Here is a 26,202-nt window from a genome sequence, read left to right on the forward strand (position 1 = left end):
TGTTTATTAAATACCTTTTTTTTGCAACTTGATACTACTAAATCCATCAATACAGTTTTAAAAATTACAGTTTTGTAGGAAGTTCAAGGTGGTTTTTCCAGTTGCTTGCATTTTCATTCAGTCTATTTCTCTCTAAAACATCTGGATGTTTGTTTTTCAAAGCCCATTTGCCCCACTGGTGCAATATATTGTTTTTAAAAATAAATATTTTCAAAAACGAAGCCTAAGAGAATGGAGTGTAAAAGAGTGGGGGTGGGGCGAGGAGAGAAGGCAAAGATGGGCCCAGTGGGGAAAGGCTGGCTACTGTGTATTTTCCTTCTGGGAGCATGTTTATTGGCATACGCATCTGAGGTAAAGAGCCATATAAACACGACTAAGAACAAGAACGATCATGAGCAATGAGTGTAAAGCATAAATATCTGTAAGACGGAAATATTTTGGCACTGATCACCAAGCAGTACCAGATGCTTCGGGACCTCACAGAGGAAAGGTAAGAGATCCAAGAAACAGAGATCAATGCCACCCTTTGGGGTGAGGGGGAGGAGGGAGAAACCAAGGAGTAACTACGGTTGGGCAGTTCAAAGCCTGAACAGTACGGAGCACAAGAAAGCCAGCAAGTGACTAGGGGAAGGCGCACACCCTGGCGAGTCCGAAGAAGGGTGTGCAGTGTGCAAATACTGAACGGGTCCATGAAATGGTATGGGTAAGAGATGTGGGTGTGGGTAAGGGGCAATGCAGGAGGCTCACGGTTCCCTCCCTGCAGCAAAGCAACAGAGGGTAAAAGAAGGGGGAGGGTGAAAAGCAAGAATGACTCATTACCAGAAGGAAGTGCTCAAGCCATAGGGAGGCATGCCGCAGGGGATTTGAGGGCGAGGATTGTGAGGAGCTAGGTGCTCAGGGTGATGGGGGCAAAAATCAACGTCTTGTAGTTCCTGCTGCTCGTCTTTAAGATGGGGGTGTGGGGGGTTCGCGGCAGCCGAGTGCCAAGGCCTGGGAAGCGGCGCAGCGCGTGCGCAGTGGGGTTCGGCGGGACCCGCTGAGGCAAAGCGGAGCCGCAGTGACAGAAGCAAGCGGAGCGGCCGCCAGGAAGGACTCACCGAGGCGCAGGGGCTGGAGGTGGTGCTGGGGGTAGGTGACCGCTGGACCGTGACCAAAGCCATCTAGGCGCTGCTGGGTTGTTCCGGGCAGGGCATTCTTGTCCCGAGTGTGGGGGGCGGGAGGGTGACGGAGCCGGGATGGGGAAAGGGGTGCGGGGTGGGGGTGAAGGGAACGGGGAGGAGGAGGAGGAGGCCGCGGGAACGGCTGCAGACTCCGCACCCACCACCAGACTCTCGCCGACTGACGCGCGGAACGGGCGGCGGGCGGGCGGTTCGGCAACTGCGGGGCACAATGAGCGCTCCCAGTGCGCAGGCGCCACCTGTCAGCTACCGCCTCTCCCCTCCGCGCGCGCCGCCGCCTCGTCGTAACCCTTGAGTTGCCGGAAGCCGGTCGAGTGCGTGCGCCTCCGGCCGCCGCCCCCTCCTGGGTTGCCTCCTTCGCGCTGGAAACGCGCGGTTTGCCCGCGCGGGGTGCTGTGGAGTGGGGTGGGGGAAGAGGCCAAGGGGAGCCAGCCGGTGTGAGGGGTCCCAGGGCGGGGGGGCCGCTGGAGTCCTCACTCCTGAGAGACAACCATTTTCTAAGGTGGGGCGGCGCACAGCTTAACCAACCTTAGAAAAAAGCAGCTGAGGTGAAAATCCTGAAGCAAACTGGTGGGAACGGGCTCCGCGGGGTTTCAAACCCTCTCACTGGGCGCGGACAGGACTGAGGTAGACCAGTTTACCCCCTTCGCCCCGGTTATCGGGGGCTTTTTCTGAACTTTACCACCCTTCCGTCCATGTTTTATGATCAGACTTCTGGAAAGAAAACCATTTTCCGTTTGATACCCTGGAAAGATTAGTGGTACCCTCATGCTTCCTTCTACTGCCTGTCTAAAGACTCATTCATTATTCCTGAGGAAAAAGAAGCTGAGTGCGCCTGGGAGTCCGAGGAAGCCGGGCTCGCTGAGTTGTGAGGGTCCAGCCTTCTATTGACCTCCCACTTGCCTCCTGCTGTGAAGACAGTCTCTTAATTAAACAGGATTTGCTCGTTAAGCTTTCTTCTCCTTCGTGTCTAAATGTCATTATTTCATAGACCTATGTAAAAATGTAGATTAAAAGATATTTTAAGGGAATGGTTTTCTCAGAGGTAAACTGTCAGCAGAACATAAGCCAAGAAGGTAATGGAAAATCAAGATTAAAAAGGAAAAAAAATCGCACAATGCAAATACCACTGATTACTTACACAAAGAAAGAGGGTTAACAAAGCTAAGTTTGAGTGGATGAGCTGGTAAATACCACCGTACATATCAAAGCTGTAGAAAACACACACACTCGGGAGTTTGCAGTTATTAAAACCCACCCCCTCCTGTTTATCACTCAAACACTCTTGGATCTCGTTGCTCCTTTTAAACTGACAGGGCTCTCATGAGCTCTTTCTGGCTGCTGTACGGTTAAATGCCACAAGAGTCCTCTGTGCTGAGCCTTTGTTCTCTCCCTGGGGCCCTGTGGTTGAAATAATTAGCAGGGAGGTTCCATCAAGAATCAGACACTGAGGGTCCCTGTACTGTACAGTCTTATATAGAGTGTAGTGCAGAGAAGCCAGCTGGTAGGCTTTTGCCCCCTGGTGGTGATCAGGGGTGCCTGTGAGACAAAATTAAACAAAGATGGATGGTTCACAGATTAAACAATCTGACTGTGTTTTTTCCAGAGCTCCGTAATAAACAGGAAAAGAGAAGGCAAGGTTCAGAAGTAAGGACTTTGAACCAATGCATGGGAGACCAAACAGGAAACTAGACACATAGCCAAGAAACACACATAGCTGGAAGCTGAATGAACTCAAATAAATGAAATATATGTGGTTTATGAACCAAAATATCATTCTAGAAAAAGTAATATTCAAATCCGTAGGTCTTCTTACTGACTCAGGGACGACAGCACTGATTATCTACTTATTCATGGTAACGTACTCTTAAGAAATTCTTTTGGAAGATGAAAGGCTTAAGCCCATTAACCTTGCAGTGAGAAAGAGCACTACCATAGGAATCAGAAGACCTGGTTTCTAGTCCCAGCTCTAAAACCTTATGCAAATGGCTTGAAATTTTTGAGCTTTAATTCCTTTATCTCTACAATGGAACCCTAACTCACAGGATTCTTGAGATAATGTATGGTAAAGTGCAGTATAAACTGTAAAGCCTTCTATGTAATAAAGATAACTTTTTTTTTTTTTTTTTTGAGACGGAGTTTCGCTCTTGTTACCCAAGCTGGAGTGCAATGACGCGATCTCGGCTTACTGCAACCTCCACCTCCTGGGTTCAAGCGATTCTCCTGTCTTAGCCTCCCAAGTAGCTGGGATTACAGACGTGCACCACCACGCCCGGCTAAGTATTTATTTGAGACGGAACTTCGCTCTTCTTGCCCAGGCTGGAGTGCAATGGCGTGATCTCTGCTCACCACAACCTCTGCCTCCGAGTTCAAGTGATTTTCTTGCCTCAGCCTCCCGAGTAGACATGCACCACCACGTTTGTATTTTTAGTAGAGACAGGGTTTCTCCATTTTGGTCAGGCTAGTCTTGAACTCCTGACCTGAGGTGATCCACCCGCCTCCGCCTCCCAAAGTGCTGGGATTACAGCTGTGAGCCACTGAGCCCGGCCTACTTAGCCTACTATTAAGACAAAGAATGACGGCCAGTGAAGTAAAAGAAGTAGGCCAGACGTGGTGGCTCACATCTGTAATTCCAGCACTTTGGGAGGCCAAGGTGAGTGGATCACGAGGTCGAGAGATGGAGACCATCCTGGCCAACATGGTGAAACCCCGTCTCTATTAAAAATACAAAAATTAGCCAGGTGTGGTGTTGCACATCTGGAATCCCAGCTACTCTGGAGGCTGAGGCAGGAGAATCCCTTGAACCCAGGAGGCGGAGGTTGCAGTGAGCCAAGATCACACCACTGCCCTCCAGCCTGGCAACAGAGCTAGACTCCATCTAAAAAAATAAAAAAAAGAAAATTGTAGGAGAAGTAGATTAGTGGTCAAGACACGTTTCATCTGTAGGTAAGTGTAGAACATTTTTGTTCCACATATCTAAAGTGATAAAATTCTGATCAAAATTGAATTCACATGGTTTGTATCAGGAAGTTACAAATTCACATGGTTTGTATCAGGAAGTTAATTTATTAATTTTCAGGGAAAATATTTCTTCTTGGTATATACCTTTTAAGGAAATGAAGATTTGGAAACTATTGGTGCATGGTCATTAATTTATTTACTAATAATTGAGAAAATATTTATTGAATGTGTATCATATACTACACACTGCTTTAAGAACAAGACAAATGTTTATCTACCTCTTAGGGGCTCCAATCCAATTAGCAGGGAAAAACACATCAACAAATAATTAGAGCATAGTTTAGTGGTACCATGGCTTCTGTCACCTCTACTAGGAGCCAAAGGAGATATGTAGAAATATGAGAGAAGTCTATATATGTACAAAGTTCTATAGAAACAAAGAAGAGAAGGTCTGGGCAAATGCCCTCTTTATGATTTTGGCTTTCAGGCTTTGTCTGCAGATCCCAATACAGTCACTTTGTGAACGGAGCTAGACCACAGTGAGCATTTGATGAAATCTATGCTCTGTGCCCCACTTATACCTATTCTTCCCTAGGCTTCACCCTGGTTCCTGCTAGGTCTTCTGGTGATCTGAGATAGGAGTTATCTTGTAATAGAGTGAAGATCCTAGGATCCTCTTACTATTCTAGCTGAGTTTGTGGAGAGAGAGGCCAAGAGCAGGAGTCCCAAAAGAGGGAGCCAAAGAGACAAAAGTCCTCCTAGTTCTATTTACAGCACTTTCACTCTTCCCACCTATGATACTGAAGGCCTGGTTGTACCACTGGAGTCCATTTAACCCTTAACTTGTATCAATACTTCTTTCAGGGTGAAATTATAGGGGAGCTTGAAATCTCTGAGATTAGCTGGTTCTTAAGCTTTGAGAACCTAATGAAAACTATTGACCTTCTCTCCAGAAAGATGTACTTGCATATTTCTCATACCCACTAAAACCTATCAAGAAACCCCAGGTTAAGAATTCTTATCTAAGTGTTAAAGCGATGGTCCTCAACCTTTTTTTTTTTTCACATCATGACATCCATAGAAATAATATTTGTACAGCACAGTGGGATAAATTAAAGGGGATTTGGAGGCAACTAACTACATGGGGCTTGGTGAAAAAAATTGTTTTCTTTATATTACTTACTTCTAATGAGAAAACTAAAATAGACATATTAAGGATAACACTAAATATATAATTTATGTAAGTTTTCCAATAAAGTTGTCTCAAAATTTAATGTAAAACCTGAGATCGCTTCTGTAAACATGACTTTTTTTTATAGAGGATTTTATTATTGAAATGACTGCATGCAGTTCTTGAATGAGACAGTTTAACAGTGATCTCTTCAAATTCTTGGTGGTCATTATTGATGAGAACTTAGTTCGTAGTTCAAGTAGGTGATAAAAAAATGTAAACAATTTTCATAACAATTCAAAATTTATGAGTATAAATTATAATTGATAATATATCCACATTATCACAGGATATTTCCTCATTACATCTGTCAATTGGCTTTGTCTGTAGATCCCAATTTCCCAACTGGCAAATGTAATGAGGAAATATTCTGTGATAATGTGACTAGATTTAGAATCTGCCCAAACACTTTTCATGTCAAGCATATATTGCAAAATATTGATAAAGGTCTAATTTGCAGAATATGATTGTGTTATTAGAGCAATAATTTTGAACCTAACTTGAACATAACTAAAAGGGCATATCAGATATAAACAAATGGAAGAATTCTATACATATGAAGAAAGATATTGTGAGCTGAGTTCATTTGGAGTATCAAGCAGGCCTCCCTGCCTTTCCTGGCCTTATCTGAAACTGTGAGTCCTGCTCCTTTGGCACCTGGAACATGCTCCAAAGCTGAGAGTTTATGATAGGTAACAATGTGTACTACAATTGTCTTGTGATAGTGATGACCTGGTGGTAGAATACTCCTTGCCTTTGCTCAGCAAGAACTTCATTGTGCTGTCCACCAGCAGGACTATGGGTATGTTAGGGTGAGTTATCACACCCTGATTTTTGGGGGCTGCTTCAGGCCAGTGTGATCTAGAAATTACCTAGATGTATCAACCACTCCTGTTATTTTAGGTAACTCCTCAGGCTGAATAGATCCCTATCTTGCAATGTATCTGTAACTCATTCATTGCATACCAAATGAAGTATTTCACTTAAAAAATTATAGCTTATATAGCTACCCTTAAGAGACAGCAAAAAAAAAGAAAAAGTGAGTCAAAAAGAGACAAGAAATTATGATCCTATCCTTGATAATCCAATCCCTTATATTTGAAACAACTTGGACATAGTAATAAGTATAAATTAATATAACACAGATAGAACATACAAGAGCTGAGAGTGACTTGAGTATTATTGAGTCATGTGTTGCCTTCACTTGGCTAGATTTTCTCTGAAGTTTTATAAAATCTTTAACCTTTACTAACTTTATTTAACTGTGTCCAGACAGGAGATAGAAACCACACCAGCTTGGGTCGGGTGTGGTGGCTCATGCATTTAATCCTAGCACTTTCGGAGGCTGAGGCAGGAGGATTGCATGAGGCCAGTAATTTGAGAGCAGCCTGGGCAGCATAGTGAGACCTCATCTCTCCAAAACATACAAAAATTAGCCAGGAGTGGTGGTACACACCTGCAGTACTAGCTACTCAGGAGGCTGAGGTGAACTGTGATTGCCCCATTATACTCCAGCCTGGTTACAGAGCAAGACATTGTCTCAGGAAACAAAACAAAACAAAAGAAAGAAAGAAAGAAACTCTATCAGTTATTTGCCAAGAAATTTTATCAAAGAATTAATAACTAGATATAAAGTTATAAAGTAGATAAATAAAAAAGTAAAAAGAGAAATCTAAGGTATCACAGAGGTGAGTAATTCCTCCCATCTTAAGGGTTAGAAAAAAAAAGAAGCAAAGGGAAAAATTTAGAAGAGTCGCCCCACAGAGCTAAAACTAAGGTCTCTGAGGAGAAAGTGCTGCTCAGCTGGTGTTAGTGCCTCTGAGCTTAGAGGGAGTGTTTTATGGCATCCAGGGGTCTGGGACACAGATTTCTGAAACAGGAGCACTGCATGGCTGGTAGTGTTGCCTTAGAGTAATGAAAATTATACAACTATAGAAAAACTACAAACTGGATTCACCTGTTGCTACAAAAAAAGAAATGCTGCTACCAGGATGAAGAAGCATCACTAGGTGAAGCACACAAGAACCAAAAGGCCACAAGAAGTAGTCAAGAGGTAGACAAGAAGGAACAAGTCTCTTGTCTTCCCTTTGGTATGGGCTGTCCCTCTGGTGCCCCAGTTAGCATAGTGTAACAAAGCCAGCTGGTAAGGCAAAGAAATGTGATTTTCGGGGTCTCAGCTTCAGCAACAAAGAAGAGTAAAAATGGATGAATTTGGAGATGAAACAATAATTTAATAACTGGCACTTGATGGATATGAAAATTGATGCCAGAATGGAATTTATCTCTCATCCTCTGGTTTGCATATATCTCTTAAAGACAGTTAAAGACCTTGCTACTTCCTGCTCCTTGGATACAATCTGCATACTTTCATCAATGTGATGCTGACTGGGAAGTCAAGATGCTCAATATCTCTGTGGGCTATATTATGGCAGAGAGCAAGAGAAATGATGCAGCCCTGTAAAAAGACTGTGAATGGATATTGTTGGCCCTGCCAAGTAAAACCGTACTGCTTCAGGTGTTTCTTGCCAATTTATATGGAAAAATAAGCATTTTCTAGGACAATAGCTACATAGCAGGTGCCAAGGGCTATGTTGATTTGCTCCAGTAAAGATACTACATATGGAAGAGGAGGTGCAAGAGGAGGACCTTCATACTATAATAGTCCTTATTCCAGAATCAGAGAACCAATATAGAGATTCTGCCAGTTACTAGTATCTCTGTTCTAATTATATATTCAGGGATTGATATCATCACAGGATGATTCTATGGCCTTACTAAAACACTGTTATTCAAACTTGAGTTAAGACTCCATCTGGCAGCTGGACACCACAAGTCCCCACTTAACCTTATGGACTGAAGTAGTATTTTGGATCCCCAGGATTAATATCAATTTAGAATCAGTGTTCAGATATCTCTGAAAAATCTGGATATTCCTTTTCCCTAGCACAAAATCATTTTAGGAAATGGCCACCAATCTCTGTGGAGAAGACTTAGAGAAAGATTTTTCAGTATATACTACTGGCAATGCTAGAGAGCTCTTTCTCAAACGGACCCACCTTTCCTTTCAGTTAAGGAACTGGGTAAGAGGTTGGAACTCTCTATTGTGGTGACTAAAATTATATTTTTGGCGCTCATATAGGCAGACCTTGGAGATATTTGGGGTTTGGTTCCAGACCACTACAATAAAGAGAACATCACAATAAAATGAGTCGCATGAATTTTTGGTTTCCCAATGCATATATAAAAGTTATGTTTATACTATAGTCTATTAAGTGTGAAGTAGCATTATGTCTAAAAAAATGATGTGCATACCTTAATTTAAAAATACTTTTTTTTGCTAAGAAATGCTAACAATCATATGAGCCTTTAGCCAGTCAAAATCTTTTTGCTGATAAAGTGTCTTGCATCAATGTTGATAAATGCTGACTGAAAAGAGTAGTGGTTGCTGAAGTTTGGGCTGGCTGTGGCAATATCTTAAAAATAAGACAACTGAGGCTGGGCGCGGTAGTCCGTAATCCCAGCACTTTGGCAGGATGAGGTGGGCGGATCATGAGGTCAGGAGTTTGAGACCAGCCTGACCAACATGGAGAAACCCCGTCTCTACTAAAAGTATGAAAATTAGCCAGGTGCAGGGATGTATGCCTGTAATCCCAGCTACTCGGGAGGCTGAGGCAGGAGAATCACTTGAACCTGGGAGGTGGAGGTTGCAGTGAGTCAAGATGATGCCATTGCACGCCGGCCTGGGCAACAAGAGCAAAACTCTGTCTCAAAAAAAAAAAAAGACAACTGAGTCACGAGGCTGAGGCAGGAGAATCACTTGGACTCAGGAGGCAGAGGTTTCGGTGAGCCAAGGTCATGCCACTGCACTCCAGCCTGGGCGACAGAGGAGACTTCATCTCAAAAATAAATAAATAAATAAGACTACTGAGTTTGCCACATTGATTGACTCTTCCTGTCATGAATGATTTCTCTGTAACATTCGATGCTGTTTGATAACCTTTTACCCACAGTGGAGCTACTTTCAAAATTAGAGTCAGTCCTGTCAAACCCTACCACTGCTTCATCAACTAAATTTATGTAGTATTCTAAGTTTGTTGCCATTTCAACGATGTTCGTAGTGTCTTCACCAGGAGTGATTCCATCTTAAGAAACTGCTTTCTTTGCCCATCTAGAAGACACTCCTTATTCATTCAAGTTTTATCATGAGATTGCAGCAGTTCACTCGCATCTTCAGGCCTCACTTCTAATTCTAGTTCTCTTGCTATTTCCATTACATCTGCAGTTACTTCCTCCACTGAAGTCCTGGAGCCCTCAAAGTCATCAATGAGGGTTGGAATCAACTTCTTCTAAACTGTGTTAATGCTGATATTTTAACTTCCTCCCATGAATCACAAATGGTTTTTTTTTTTTTTTTTTTTTTTTTTTTGAGACGGAGCTTCGCTCTTGTTACCCAGGCTGGAGTGCAGTGGCGCGATCTTGGCTCACCGCAACCTCCGCCTCCTGGGTTCAGGCAATTCTCCTGCCTCAGCCTCCTGAGTAGCTGGGATTACCGGCAGGCGCCACCGTGCCCAGCTAATTTTTTTTTTTTTTTTTTGTATTTTTAGTAAAGACGGGGTTTCACCATGTTGACCAGGATGGTCTCGATCTCTTGACCTCGTGATCCACCCGCCTCGGCCTCCCAAAGTGCTGGGATTACAGGCGTGAGCCACCACGCCCGGCCCCACAAATGTTCTTAATGACAACTAGAATGGTGAATACCTTCCAGAAGGTTTTCACTTTACTTTGCTCAAATACATCAGACTAATCACTATCTATGGAAGCTATAGCCTTATGAAATGTATTTCTCAAATAAGACTTGAAAATTGAAATTGGTCTTTGATCCATGGGCTGCAGAATGGATTCTGTGTTAGCAGGCATAGGAACAACATTAATCACCTTGTACCTTTCCATCAGTGTGCTTAGGTGACCAGGTGCACTGTCAATGAGCAGTAATATTTTGAAAGGAATCTATTTTTCTGAACAGTAGATCTCAGTGGTGTATTTAAAATATTCCATAAACCATACTGTAAACAGATGTGCTGTCATCCAGACTTGGTTGTTCCATTTATAGGGTAGAGACACAATAGATTTAGCATAATTCTTAAAGGCTAGGATTTTTGAAATGATAAATGAGCATTGGTTTCACCTTAAAGTCACCAGCTGCATTAGCCCCAAACAAGAGAGTAAACCTGTCCTTTGAATCTTTGAAGCCAGACATTGACTTCTCTACAGCTATGAAAATCCTAGACGGCATCATCTTCCAATAGAAGGCCGTTTTGTCTGCATGGAAAATTCATTGTTTAGTGTAGTTACCTTCATTGATGATCTTAGATCTTTTGGAAAACTTGCTGTAGCTTCTACATCAGCACTTGCAGCTTCACCTTGCACTTTTAAGTCATGACTTCTTTCCCTAAACTCTATGAACCAACTTCTGCTAGTTTCCAGCTTTTCCTCTGCAGCTTTCTCCCCTCTCTCAGCCTTCACAGAATTGAAGAGAGTTAGGGCCTTGCTCTGGATTGGGCTTTGGCTTAAGGGAATGTTGCCGCTGACTTGATCTTCTATCCAGACCACTGACACATTCTCCATATCCGCATATCTGCTACATGAATGCTTCAAACACTTTTTGAACCTTGAGTGTTTGTCCCTTCTGCTTCAAATATCCTTGTTCCTCTTTTCTTTCTGCCTCAAATACCCTTCTCCTTCATTTACACAAAAAATTTCTTACTAGTGTTTTACTATCTGCAAAAATTTCCCTAACTACCCTGGGAAATCAATTGCTTATTCCTCTGATCCTTAACATTTTGTGTGTACCTCTACTCTTGTGCCTGGCAGATTGAATTGCATATCTTTCCCTCACTAAACTGGAACTCTTTACGGCAGGTCTTATTCATCCTTTTAAGCCCCAACATTTGCCTGCATATAGAAAGCACCCAATAAAGGCTTATTGAGTTGAATTTATCTGAGTGCATCCAAACTAAAGAGATTTTAAAAGGAATGGAAGAAAGCTTCTCAGCAATTTCGGGAAATGGACACCATAAGCAAAGAAATGAGGTTGTGAGAATATACAGTTAGGATCTATCACATAAATTTATTTTCTATTATTTATTATTTAGTAAGCACGTCAAAAGGTTTTGAGCCAGTCATTTTTAAATGTTGGAAACTGTTGTCTCTAAATGCAGTACTTTTGGTTTATTTAGCTAGAAGATGTGTTATGTTGACAAAAAGAAAAGGGAATGGCCGGGTGCGACGGCTCATGCCTGTTATCCCAGCACTTTGGGAGGCTGAGGTGGGCAGATCACTTGAGGTCAGAAGTTTGAGACCAGCCTGGCCAACATGGTGAAACTCCGTCTCTACTAAACATACAAAAATTAGCCAGGTATGGTGGTGGGCACTTGTAGTCCCAGCTACTCGAGAGGCTGAGGCAGGAGGATTGCTTGAACCCAGGAGATGGAGTTTGCAGTGAGCTGAGATTGTGCCACTGCACTCCAGCCTGGGCGACAGTCTCTCTAGATTGTAACTATCCTGGAGGCAGAGACTGTGTGAATATAATTTACTCTTTACATAACACCTAGCTCATATATATACAAACTCTTAAATGATTTTTGGCATGGCAGTGATTTGATAATCTGTGAATCTACAGTCATTTGCAGTAAAGTGGGGATCTGGTAATTATTTATTTTAATACCTCAAAATAAATGAATAAACCAGTTAAGTCATATTCTTCTCGAATTCTCCCTTGCCAAAAAATGCTTTTTAGAGATACCATTATTCTATTCTCTGTCTACCTTTCTTGCATGAATTAGGTAGCCATAAAAGTTTCACTTGACCTCACCTTGTTATCTCAAAAATTAATGAGAATGGCAATCATGTTAAAAAATGCAATTACATTGCTGTTGCTGTATTTTTTTTTAAATGATAATAGTGATGATTACTATGGTGCGTTTCCTTGTCTCCCTGAGTACTGATCTAGCTTTGGTCAGTAGCCAACAGTCATAACAGTAGTACAGTTGGAAAAGTTCAGCAGTTGAGAATTTATCATTCGATAGAATTGTGGGGCAAGGTGAGGGTAGCAGTGAGGGAGATTTTTGATCTTCTGGAGTACTTTGTGTTGTTTATTAATATTTTATTTCTTTTTGTTATTAATACTGGTCTAGTAATATTCTTCTATACCATTTAGGATATCTTTTGGAGTCCAGATGAATAAGTCAGCATCTCAAGAGGAAGTCAAACCTCCTCAGGTTCTTGTCCTACACAGGTTTCTTACATTTATGAGAAGATTTGAGATTCAATATTCTTGCGAAAAGTGAAATGCAATATCATAGTCTATCATTTAATTATTTATCTTTTTAGTTGAAATATTCTGCATCAGGTTTTGACAGAAATGCTGAAAAGGGGGTCAAAATAATAGTTGAGTCACAGAGACCTGTTTCTAGTTGTTGGCATTCCTTGATTATATATAAAAGTCTGTTACTGTTTGAATTTGATACAACTACTTTGTGTAATTTTATTTGACATAATATTTACTCATTATGTGAAGTTTTTAAAAATAAAAAGCTTACTGTATTAAAGTATAAGACAGTAGTTTAATCTGGAGCTCCTTTTGAATATCACTTACTAACACTGTTTCCATTTCAGGAAAATGGAAAAGAAGACAGAGACAAAATGGGACTCTACTGAAGTGAAAGAGCTTCATGAGGTAGCGTTGGCATGAGTAAATCAGATCTTAATACTGGAGAATAAACTAGATAAATCAATTTTCTTATGAAAAAAGAAAAGAAAAGATGTAGATATTCAAAAAGATAAGTAAAATTGCAAAAGGAAAAATTCATGTTGATTATTAAGCTGATTCATTTGGGTAAGTTGCAGGAAACTTCCAAAGACAGGCAAATTATTTGTGAAGAGCTGTTATAAATTACAGATAAATAAAGACTGCTTTCTAAAGTTACCCTAAAAACTGTAACCACCAGCTTTTAGGGTCACTTTACTATCATGCTGAAAATGTAATTTCCAGGTTAATCATTTAAGTAACTTTGTGTTTAAATAAATACAAGCCTACAATAAGGGAGAACATTTCACAGAAAAGGGGAGGCAATTGAAAATAATCCTATAGAGTTACAAGTGAGTCCTATAAATTCACAAGTGAGCTTTTAAAATATCCTATTATCGATGGTTCACACCTGTAATCCTAGCACTTTGGGAGACCAGGACAGGAGGATCACTCAAGGTCAGGAGTTCAAGAGCAGACTGGCCAACATGGCGAAACCCCATCTCTACTAATAATACAAAAATATCCAGGCATGATGGCGCACGCCTGTAATCCTAGCTACTTGGGGGGCCAAGGCATGAGAATCACTTGAGCCCAGGAGGTGGAGGTTGCAGTGAGTCAATATCATGCCACTGCACTTCAGTCTGGGTGACAGAGTGAAACTGTGTCTCAAAAAAAAAAACTCCTATTGTCAAATTTTTAAAGTACATCAGCATGTATACAAACTGATTTTGTTGCTATTCATAAAATTAATCTTTAATTTCCTCAACTAAGATGAAATGCTTTTTCTTTTTGCCACAAATACAGAAAGTGATTCTAGTAGTAAAACAGTAGCATTTCCAAATGTCTGATTTCCCTATGCTATGGTCTCAAATTATGTTTTTATAAAGTATTGCATAATTCAAGAATTAATGTACATCTAAAATGATATTCCTAGCATATTACTTTGTTAGTAATAGGAAGATGTGATGACATTTTGAACCAATACATTTTATCTTCTAAATGCAGTAAACAGACTGTGATTACCTCTTTGCTTCTAATACACAGCATTAGATCCCAGAAAAATTAACTAGGAATGTTTGGTTAACTCTTACAAAACAATTAACTTTCCTTTAATTGGGAGAATCGATACAACTCTGTGGAAAATCAAGTCACATTGAAATTGGTGACTTTTTTTCTCTTTTCAAAGACTTTACAGAGTGTACCAGATGTTCCTGTAGAAGAGGCCAGCAACAATGTGGTGGAAGAAGCAATGGATGAAATCAAATCCCAAGGTAGAGAACTAGCCTTTCTCTTATACAATAGAATCTAAAACTGGGCGGGCACAGTGGCTCACACTTATAATCCCAGCCCTTTGGGAGCCTGAGGCAGGTGGATCACCTGAGGTCAGGAGTTTGAGAGCAGCCAGGCCAATATGGTGAAACCCCATTTCTACTAAAAATACATAAAATTAGCTGGGCATGGTGGTGGGCACCTGTAATCCCAGCTACTCTGGAGGCTGAGGCAGGAGAATCATGTGAAACCTGGGAGATGGAGGTTGTAGTGAGCCAAGATTGTGCCACTGCACTCTAGCCTGGGCAACAGAGCAAGACTCTGTCTTAAAAAAAAAAAAAAAGAATCTAAAACTATCATAAGAATTTTATTGGGGATGCATTCTTCAAGATTTTGCATTTTAAAGATATAATTTCAGGGGATATTTTATTTTTATTTTTTAGAGATGGGTCTTGCTCTGTCACCCAGACTGAAATGTAGTGACACGATCATAATTCACTGCAGCCTCAAAGTCCTAGGTTCAAGTAATCCTCCTGCCTCAGCCTCCAGAGTTGCTGGGACTATGGGCAGACACTACCTCACCTGGCTAGTTTTTTATCTTTTATTTTTGGAAAGACAGGGTCTTGCTATGTTGCCTGGGCTGGTCTCAATCTCCTGGCCTCAGGTGATCCTCCTGCTTCAGCCTCCAGAGTCACTGAGATTATAGGTCAGAGGGTATTTTAAATGCAATTTGGGAAATAATTTAAGATATATTTCATTCACCTTCTATTAATGCTTTTCAGGCAATTTATGATTATCTTGTACTTAAAGAGAAAATTTATCTAAGAAAGCTGACTGGCATCTAGCAGATAACCCACTAATACAATACTGAAATGAAGAACTCCTGTGATTTGGGCTGCTTATTGTCCTTGGCCCTGTTTATTGTTTTTACTCTTGTGCTTGACCACGTATTTATTCCATTTGATTCAAAGCTTGACTCCTAGCCCCATCCTTAACCCAAATTCCACATAATTATGCAGATTGAAAATTTGTAGTATTAAAAAACCTTCAAATAAGCAGACAAGACATTCATCTCTTTCATTATAGCTCTTTTAACTCCAAATACTTAGTGAAATGCCATACAACCAGAAATTCTTTACAATATTTAAAATTTAACAATTTTACTATAAATTTCCTTCGATTTACAAGTATTGAGTGTTTAGTATATGCTAGGCTGAGCTAGGGCTGAAGTATAATAATAATTATTGAAGTGTTTTCTAAACTATAAATTGATATATAGATGCTAGTTATAATTGTTAAGTGCTGGATTTTTTTTTCTGAAGTGTTTTTTTCTCTTTTAAGCCAATTAAGAGTAATTATTTACTATTTCTTCTTAGTAATACACATTATAATACATATTCATTAAAACCCAAACTTTCACTTGGTGTGGTGGCTCATGCCTGTAATCCCAGAACTTTGGGAGGCTGAGATGGGAGGATCACTTGAGGTCAGGAGTTCGAGACCAGCCTGGGCAACACAGCGAGATCCCATCTCTAATAAACACATTTTTTTAAGGAAAAAAAAAAAAAGAACCAAACTTTCCCTCAAATTATACTACAAGGCTATAGTTCCTGAAATAGGATAGTACTGGTATAAAAGAAGTCACACAGACTAATGGAACAGAATAGAGAACCCAGAAATAAAGCCAAATACCTACAACCAACTGATCTTTGACGAAGCATACGAAAACATAAACTGGGAAAAGGATACGCTATTTAATAAGTGTTGCTGGGGAAATTGGCTAGATACATGTAGAAGAATGAAACTGGATCCCTATCTCTCACTTTATGCAAAAATCAACTCAAGATGGATCAAAAACTTAAATTTAAGACCTGAAACCATAACAATTCTAGAAAATAACCTAGGAAAAATTCTTCTGGACATTGGCCTAGGCAAAGAATTTATAATGAAGACCACAAAAGCAAATGCAACAAAACAAAAAAATAAATAAATGGGACATAATTAAACTAAAGGCTTCTGTACGGCAGAAGAAATAATCATCAGACTAAACAGACAACCCACAGAATGGAAGAAAATATTTGCAAACTATGCATCCAACAAAGAACTAATATCCAGAAACTACAAGGAACTCAAACAAATCACCAAGAAAAAAAAATCCCATCAAAAAGTGGGCAAATGACATGAGCATACATTTCTCAAAAGAAAATATACAAATGGCCAATTAACACACAAAAAAATGCTAAACATCACTAATCATCAGGGAACTGCAAATTAAAACCACAATGAAATACCACTTTACTCCTGTAAGAATGACCATTATTAAAAAGTTACAAAAAAATAGATGTTGGCGTGGATATGGTGAAAAGGGAATGCTTGTACACTGCTGGTGGGAATGTAAATTAGTATAACCTCTATGGAAAAGAGTATGGAAATTTCTTAAAGAACTAAAAGTATATCTACCATTCAATCCAGCAGCCCTACTAATGGGTATCTACCCAAAAGAAAAAAAAGTCTTTATATTAAAAAGACACCTGCATGTGTATGTTTATTGCAGCATCATTCACAATTGCAAAGATAATGGAACCAACCTAAGTGCCCATCAACCAATGAGTGGATAAAGAAACTATGGTATATATACACCATAGAATACTACTCAGCCATAAAAAAGAATGAAATGATGTCTTTTGCAGCAACTTGGATGGAGCTGAAGACCATTATTCTAAGTGAAGTAACTCAAGAATGGAAAGCCAAATACCGTATGTTTTCATTTAGAAGTGGGGAGCTAAACCATGGGTATTGCAAAGGCATGTAGAGTAATATAATAGACTATGAAGACTTAGAAGGGGAAGGGTAGAAGGAGGGGCAAGGGATTTAAAAAAACTGCATATTGGGTACAGTGTACACTACTCAGGTGACAGGTACACTAAAATCTCAGGCTTTACCACTATACAATTCATCCATGTAACGAAATATCACTTGTACCCCCAAAGTTATTAAAATTTAAAATGTTTTTTAAAAAGAACCAAACTTTTAAACACTTGTTCTTTCTTCTAAACTTAGTACAGTTTTCACAGATTCACTAACTTCTAAACATTTTCTTCCTGGCAAGTCTTTACTTGTCCTCTTCTACCTATCCCCATCTCCTGTTTTTCTGATTTTACTTCCTTATGCCAAACATCTACCATGAATACCACATACATATACTTTGCCTTTATCTTAATCACTTGGGCCAGGTTTATTTATTAACTCATTCATTTTATTTTTTGAGATGGAGTCTTGCTCTGTCGTCCAGTTGAGTGCAGTGGCGCGATCTCAGCTCACTGCAACTTCTGCCTCCCAAGTTCAAGCCATTTTCATGCCTCAGCCTCCCAAGTACCCATCTAATTTTTGTATTTTTAGTAGAGATGGGATTTCATCCTGTTGTCCAGGCTGGTCTCGAACTCCTAACCTCAACTGATCCACCCACCTTGGCCGCTCAAAGTGTCAGGATTACAGGCTTGAGCCTCCAGGCCTGGCCTAAATTAACTCATTCATTTAAAGATGCCAAACAGAATTTTGATCTAGGTAATTGTTATATATTTAATTAGGTGTTCACTTTAATCAGTTTGTGGTCAAATTTGCACCTAGAAAACTGTATGTATGTATTTCACCAGCTAATCTATCACCTCCCCAGGAAACATATCAAGCAAGAGTTTGTGGTCTTTCCTCTTCTTGTACTTTCAGTTTCTCTTATTGCTTTTCAATGTATGCTAGAGAGAAATGTGTTTTGTTTAAATCTGTTTATCCCAGTATATGATATGTACTGAAAACACTGCAATTGCTTATTCTGATATCAAACACAATGCAGTGTACTTATTTATTAAATGAACAGTCACTATTAAACCTTTTATTCTAAAGCCTTCCTTTCTGAATGTGTGTGTACATCTGGGTATATACAAAATAGGAAGAGGAACTATTATTGCAATTTCTTTCTTTCTTTTTTTTTTTTTTTTTGAGACGGAGTTTCGCTCTTGTTACCCATGCTGGAGTGCAATGGTACGATCTTGACTCACCGCAACATCTGCCTCCCGGGCTCAAGCGATTCTCCTGCCTCAGCCTCCCGAGTAGCTGGGATAACAGGCATGCACCATCATGCCCAGCTAATTTTGTGTTCTTAGTAGAGACGAGCTTTCTCCATGTTGGTCAGGCTGGTCTCAAACTCCTAACCTCAGGTGATCTGCCTGCCTTGGCCTCCCAAAGTGCTGGGATTATGGGCGTGAGCCACTGTGCCTGGTCTGTTATTGCAATTTCAACATGTCAAAGGAAGTGTCTTCATCCTTGTTATATACTTGTCAAAATTAAAGTCATGTTATCTTGACAAGCAACTCCCAAAATGCATATCTTTGCATAAAAGAAAATACTATGGTTAAATGTATCGTGTCAATTCCTCATTTCTTTACCCTTGTTTTTCTACTTTTGAGGCTAAGCTTAACTTGCATTTTGAGAATTTTTTTTTAACTATCAGTTTTCTCAGTTCTATTTTTATTACACAGTCCTAAGATTAACAAAGTTTTGTAGGAAACTGCCTTTTGCTATATCTATTGAATTTTAATTCTGGTGATGTTTAGTAGTACTTCTTTTCCTCCTTCCTTTACAGCAGTACAAATGTACATCATGTACAAGTGTTAAGAAATCCTGATAATAAGGACAAGGCAGCTGAGTTTCAAACAGAGCCTGTGTTTAAAGAGAGTATCATACAGCTTAAGTAGCCCTGCTGGGTCAATTTTCACCAGTTTAATCAGCAGCCAGACCTACTAATGTTATATGCCTCCTTGTGAAGAAAAAGCCTGCTAAGGCTTATTACAATATGAATTATAATTCATTCCTGTTTATGTCCGTAAATAGGCTTTGTACTGAGGCTCTGCCCAGCAGTGGGTGATACACTGAGAGCAGAAAATGATAAAAGTCACTTACAAGGCTAGACTTTTCAAAATACGTATAAGGAATTCTTTTGTGTCCCTACTTATTTAGTTGAAAGCATTTATACCCATAGTGCCTGGATAGTTATTTTTATATTAGAAGGTAGACCACTAGAGTGGTGAAAATATACATGTTGGAGGCAGAGCTTAAAAGGCTCTTGATTCTTAGAAAAGTTTAGGAAGATGATTCTGAAAAAGAATTCCAGTGCCTGGAGAAATTAATAGTTATTTATTGAATGAGTATGTAAATAAATGAATGAATCAATCTTAAAAGGTTTAGGATGTCCAACCAGAGACCTGCTAAAAAATCCAGTACCTCTTTGAAACTATTCAGTTAAACCTCTGAATTAAATTGTCCTTGGGGCAGTGCTGTAATTTGTGATCCATGAATTCAGAGGTCACTCAGTTAAAAGACAGCTGCAGATAGGCTTGTTCAGAATCCTGATTTATTGATCCTGCTGTTGCTGTGCCTCTTTTTCTTGTTTTTATGTTTCGAAGAAAGAAGTGTTTAACTGCAGTTGTAACCAAACACATGTCTACTTCCATTCTGTACATCAATGGGGACAATAAGAGCACTAGGATTATTGCTTGGCAACCTATAATAGCCAAGTACACTAGAAGAGCACTAACAGGCTGCAATGAAGATAGAGAATGCCCTAGTTCATGTGTGAGTTTACTAATGAGCCATGGCAGATGGGTAGATATTAAGTTGCCATATATCCTTAATACAGCAGGAGTAATTGTCTGCTTTGGGTTAGGGGAGATGGATTAAAAGAAGAGTACAGTTGACACTTGGACAACATAGTTTGAATTGCATGGGTCCACTTATACACAGATTTTCTTCCACCTCTGCTACTCCAAAACAGCAAGACCAACCCTTCCTCTTCCTCCTCTCCTCAGTCTATTGAACATGAGGACAATGAGAATGAAAACATTTATGATGATCCACTTCCACTTAATGAATAGTAAATATATTTTCTCTTCCTTATGATTTTCCTCTCTCCCTCCCTCCCGCCCTTCCTTCCCTCTTTCCTTTCCTTTCCTTTCCTTCCCTCTTTCCTTCCATCTTTCTCTCTCTCCTTCCTTCCTCCCCCTTTCTTCCTTCCTTTTTCCTTCTTTCTATCCCTTTCTTTCTTTCCTTCTTTCTTTCTTTCTCTCTTTCTTTCTTTCCTAAAAAACTATAGATACAAAGTCTCTCTCTGTTGCTTAGGCTGGAGCATAGTGGTGCAATCATGACTCACTGCATTCTCTCCCTCCTGGACTCAAGTGATCCTCCTGCCTCAGCCTCCTGAGTAGCTGGGACTACAGGCGTGTACCACCACACCAAGCTAATTTTTAAAATTTTTTTGCAGAGACTGGGTCTTGCTATGTTGCCCAGAGTGGTCTTGAACTCCTGGCCTCAAGCGTTCATCCTACCTCAGCCTCTCAAAGTGCTGGGATTACAGATGTGAGCCATTGCACCTAGCATCTTATGATTTTCTTTTCTTTTCTTTTCTTTTTTTTTTTTTTTGAGACAGAGTCTTGCTTCGTCACCAGGCTGGAGTGCAATGACGTGATCTTGGCTTACTGCAACCTCTGCCTCCTGGATTCAAGTAATCCTCCTTCCTCAACCTCTCAAGTAGCTAGGACTACAGGCATGTGCCACCATGCCCAGCTAATTTTTATATTTTTAGTAGAGATGGCGTTTCACCATGTTGGCCAGGATGGTCTTGATCTCCTGACCTCATGGTCCACCTGCCTCAACCTCCCAAAGTGCTGGAATTACAGTCGTGAGCCACCGCACCCCGCAGAGTCAACTACTTTCAATTCTTAATAACATTTTCTTTTCTCTAGCTTACTTTACTGTAAGAATACAGTATATAATATATGTAACATACAAAATGTGTGTTAATCAACTGTCTATGTTTTCAGTGAGGTTTCTGGTCAACAGTAGGCTACTATCAGTCAAGTTTTTGGGGAGTTGAAAGTTATTCATGGGTTTTTGACTGTGCAGATATTGGTTCTTCTAACCCCTACACTGTTCAAAGGTCAACTGTACATTAGAACTTATAGACTTGAATGAATTCCTTTCTTTTCACACTTGTTTAAAAATAAAAATAAAAATGAAAGCATTGTATATTTATGAGCATTGTGACAAAACAGAAGAGAAACACGCCTTTTCCTCTTCCTCCACCCAAAGTAGTTAATGTGTTTGCAAATCCAAGTGAGATGTGAGGAAAACCATTATATTACCCTCTTTACTTTTCCCATATTGGATTAAGAGAATAGGCCAAGGAAGAATTCAAAACTTGGGAGAGAGATTGATAAATACTATCCACTATTAGATGTAAGACATTCTGTAGATGAAATGTTGGCTTTTCAAGGGTTTCTTTACAAGCGAATTTTTCTCCTGGACAGAAAGATGGATACTACCTAAATAGGATTTAAAAGTATTCTTCAGGATATTGGCTTTTAAACTTTTTTTAAAGCAGGAAAACCTTTTTTTCAAATGAAATTTCCTATGCTCTACAATTATGTAAAACAAATTGAAGCATAGCTGCTCCAGTCACAAACAGTACAAGGGGCTTAGAGTCCTATGGCCTTTGAAACTCCTTCTCAGAACCCTGAGAAGCATAGTTCATTATCACCTACATTCAAACCATATCACCTACAATTAAAAATTCTTGTAATATATACCAGAGAAATCCTCACACGTGGACACAAAGAGACATATACAATAATTTTCATAGTAGGATTGTCTGTTATAGTAAAAAACAAAAAAACAACAATTGGAAATAACCCAGTCTATCAGAAAAAGAATGAATAAACACATTACAGTACAGTTATATCAGGAAATATTATGCAGCAGTGAAAACAAATGAACTACACCTATACCTTTCAACATAGATGAATTTTCCAAATATTAAGTATAAAAAGACTGTAGAATATATATGTAGTATGAAACAATTTTTATGAAATTAAAAAACAAGACCAATATTATATTGCTTAGATATAATAAAAATAAGTATATGGAAATGATAGACATAAAATTCAAAATAGTCTATCTCTTAAAGTAGCAGTCTATGGGAGGTAATTTTTTTCTTAAGCTAAGAGTAGATACATGCTACTTATTATTCTATCATTATACTTGCCGGTCTTTAATATTTTGTAATAAGTAAGGTTGAAAAACACTGCTCTAGAGTTATAAGGATTCTGGTCTCTTTCTCTATTATTACATAATGTTATTTATTGAGAGTTATTAATGATTGAAGTACATCTCAATAACTACTTTCCAGTTAATGTTAAAAATAACGAGTTGGCTTATGCCTGTAATCCCAGCATTTTGGGAGGTTAAGGTGGGTGAATCACAAGGTCAGGAGATTGAGACCATCCTGGCAAACATGGTGAAACTCTGTCTCTACTAAAAATACAAAAAATTAGCTGGTGTGGTGGTACGCACCTGTAGCCTCAGCTGCTAGGGAGGCTGAGGCAGGAGAATCGCTTGAACCAGGGAGGTAGAAGTTGCAGTGAGCTGAGATCATGCCACTGCACTCTAGCCTAGGTGACAGAGCAAAACTCTGTCTGAAAAGAAAAGAAAAATAGTGAGTTTTCCTGGCTAGAGCAATCAGGTGAGAGAAAGAAACAAGGGGAATCCAAATAGGAAGAAAGGAAGTCAAACGATCCCTTTTTGCACACGACATGATCCTATATCTAGAAAATGCCATATTCAGCCCCAAAGCTCCTTAAGGTGATAAACAACTTCAGCAAAGTCTCAGCATACAAAATCAATGTGCAAAAATCCCTAGCATTCCTATACACCAACAACAGTCAAGCCAAGAACCAAATCAAGAACACAGTCCCATTCACAATTGCCACAAAATGAATAAAATAAAATAAAATGCAACTATCCAAGTGATACGATTTGGCTGTGTCCCCACCCAAATATTGAATTGTAGCTCCCATAATTCCCCTGGATCATGAGAGGGACCCAGTAGGAGGTAATTGAATAATGGGGAGCAAATCTTTCCCATAATGTTCTTATGATAGTAAGTCTCACAAGATCTGATGGTCTTTAAAGGGGAGTTCTCCTGCACATGCTCTCTCTCGCCTGCTGCCACATAAGACCTGACTTTGCTTCTCCTTTGCCTTCTGCCATGATTGTGGGGCCTCCCCAGCCACATGAAACTGGGAGTTCCATTAAACTTTTCTTCTTTATAAATTACCCAGTCTCAGGTATGTCTTTATTAGCAGCATGAGAACAGACTAATGCAGTAAATTGGTACCAGAAGTAGTGTTCTACTGTAAAGATATTCAAAAATGTGGAAGCAACTTTGGAACTGGGTAACAAGAAGAGGTTAGAACAGTTTGTAGAGCTCAGAAGAAGTCAGGAAGATGTGGGAAAATTTGGAACTTCCTGGAGACTTGTTGAATGACTTTGGCCAAATGCTGACAGTGATACGGACAATAAAGTTCAGGCTGAGTTGGTCTCAGGTGGAGATGAGAAACCTGCTGAGAACTGGAGCAAAGGTGACTCTTGCTATGTTTTAGCAAGGAAACTGGCAGCATTTTGCCCCAGCTCCAGAGATAAGTGGAACTTTGAAATTGAGAGAGATGATTTAGGGTATCTGGGGGAAGAAATTTCTAAGCAGTGAAGGGTTCAAGAAGAAGCAGAGCATAAAAGTTTGAAAATTTTGCAGCCTGACTACTATGCAATTGTATTATGTGTAGTACTATGCAATAGAAAAGAAAACCTCATTTTCTAGGGAGAAATTCAAGCCAGCTGCAGAAATTTACGTAAGTAACAAGGAGCCAAATGCTAATCACTAAGACAATGCAGAAAATGTCTCTGGGGCATGTCAGAGACCTTCACAGCAGCCCCTCCCATCACAGGTCCAGAGGCCTAGGAGGGAAAAATGGTTTCATAGGTCGGGCCCAGGGCCCTCCTTGCTGTGTGTAGCCTTGGGACTTGATGCCCTGCATCCCAGCCACCCCAGCTATGGCTAAAAGGGGCCAATGTACAGCTCAGGCCATTCCTTCAGAAGGTGCAAGCCCCAAACCTTAGCAGCTTCCACATGATGTTGGGCCTGTGGGTGCACAGAAGTCAAGAATTGAGGTTTGGGAACCTCCATCTAGATTTCAGAGGATGTATGGAAACTCCTGAATGTCCAGGCAGAAGTTCACTGCCGGGACAGAGCTCTCATGGAGAACCTCTGCTACGGCAGTATGAAAGGGAAATGTGGGGTTGCTTGAGGTTTGGGAACCTCCACCTAGATTTCAGAGGATGTATAGAAACTCCTGAATGTACAGGCAGAAGTTCACTGCCAGGATAGAGCTCTCATGGAGAACCTCTGCTAGGGCAGTGCGAAAGGGAAGTGTGGGGTTGGTGCTCCCTGGGGCACCAACTAGTGGAGCTGTGAAAAGATGGCCACTGTCCTCCAAACCCCAGAATGATAGATTCACCAACAGCTTGCACCATGCACCTGGAAAAGCCAGAGATATTCAACACCAACCTGTGAAAGTAGCCAGGAGGGGAGCTGTAACCTGCAAAGCCACAGGGGCAGAGCTGCCCAAGGCCATGGGAGCCCACCTCTTGCATCAGTGTGACCTGGATGTAAGACATAGAGTCAAATGAGATAATTTTGGAGCTTTAAAGTTTGACTGCCCTGTTGTATTTTGAACTTGCATAGAGCCTGTAGCCCCTTTGTTTTGGCCAATTTCTCCCAGGCACCATGCTACCCGATATTTGGAACAGCTGTATTTACCCAATGCCTGTACCTGCATTGTATCTAGGAAGTAACTAACTTGTTTTTGATTTTACAGGCTCATAGGCAGAAGGGACTTGCCTTGTCTCAGATGAGACTTTGGACTGTGGACTTCTGAGTTAATACTGAAATGAGTTAAGAATTTAGGGGACTGTTGGAAAGGCATGATTGGTTTTGAAATGTGAGAACATGAGATTTGGGAGGGGCTGGGGCAGAATGATATGGTTTGGCTGTGTCCCTAGCCAAACCTTGAACTATAGCTCCCATAATTCCCATGTGTCATGGGAGGACCTGGTGGGAGTTAATTGAATGACAGGAGTGGGTCTTCTCCATGCTGTTCTCATAACAGTGAATAAATCTCACAAGATCTGATGGTTTTATAACGGGAAGTTCCCCTGTGCATGCTTTCTGTCTTGCCTACCACCATGTAAGATGTGACTTTGCTTCTCCTTTGCCTTCCACCATGATTGTAAGACCTCCCCAGCCACGTGGAACTGTGAATCCCTTAAACTTTTTTTCTTTATAAATTACCCAGTCTGGGGTATGCCTTTATTAGCAGCATGAGAACAGACGAATACATCAAAAAAGTGAAAGATCTCTGCAAGGAGAACTACAAAACACTGCTCAAAGAAATCAGAGATGACACAAATGAAAAACATTTCATGCTTATGGATAGAAAGAATTAATATTGTTAAAATGGCCATACTGCCCAAAGCAATTTATAGATTCAACAATATTTCTATTAAACTACCAATGACATTCTTCACAGCACTAGAAAAGAAAACAATTCTAAAATCCATATGGAACCAAAAAAGAGCCCAAGTAGCTAAGCAATCCTAAGCAAAAAGAACAAACCTGAAGGCATCATGCTACCCGACTTCAAACTATACTACAGGACTATAATAATCCAAGCAGCATGGTACTGTACAAAAACAGACACATAGACCAATGGAACAGAATAAAGAACCCAGAAATAATGCCACACATCTACAACTATCTGATCTTTGACAAAGCTGACAAAAACAAGCAATGGGGACAAAGCTTCCTATTCAATAAA

The 26,202-nt window shown here is 40.1% G+C and overlaps 2 protein-coding genes across 4 annotated transcripts in view; one reads left to right on the forward strand and one right to left on the reverse strand.

Annotated features, from left to right (window-relative positions):
- SSH2 (slingshot protein phosphatase 2) overlaps positions 1–1,213 on the reverse strand; it is a 288,187-nt gene extending 286,974 nt beyond the window's left edge. For 2 of the 3 annotated variants that reach the window (XM_012449295.2, XM_012449294.2), the window contains exon 1: positions 1,098–1,213. In XM_012449295.2, coding sequence (XP_012304718.2) covers positions 1,098–1,160 — 63 coding nt within the window. In that variant the 5' untranslated portion in view covers positions 1,161–1,213. The remainder of the gene's footprint in view (positions 1–1,097) is intronic. The other variant, XM_012449297.2, reaches the window with a different exon arrangement.
- Positions 378–26,202, forward strand: part of EFCAB5 (EF-hand calcium binding domain 5) — a 143,570-nt gene continuing 117,745 nt past the window's right edge. Inside the window, exons 1-3 of the mRNA XM_021669777.2 lie at positions 378–490; positions 13,045–13,105; positions 14,364–14,448. Of these exons, the coding sequence (XP_021525452.2) occupies positions 465–490; positions 13,045–13,105; positions 14,364–14,448 (172 nt within the window). The 5' untranslated portion in view covers positions 378–464. The remainder of the gene's footprint in view (positions 491–13,044; positions 13,106–14,363; positions 14,449–26,202) is intronic.

The sequence above is a fragment of the Aotus nancymaae genome, unplaced genomic scaffold (assembly GCF_030222135.1).
Source record: "Aotus nancymaae isolate 86718 unplaced genomic scaffold, 86718_ANA_hifiasm-v0.15.2.pri h1tg000072l, whole genome shotgun sequence".
In the NCBI taxonomy this organism is placed as follows: Eukaryota; Metazoa; Chordata; class Mammalia; order Primates; family Aotidae; genus Aotus; species Aotus nancymaae.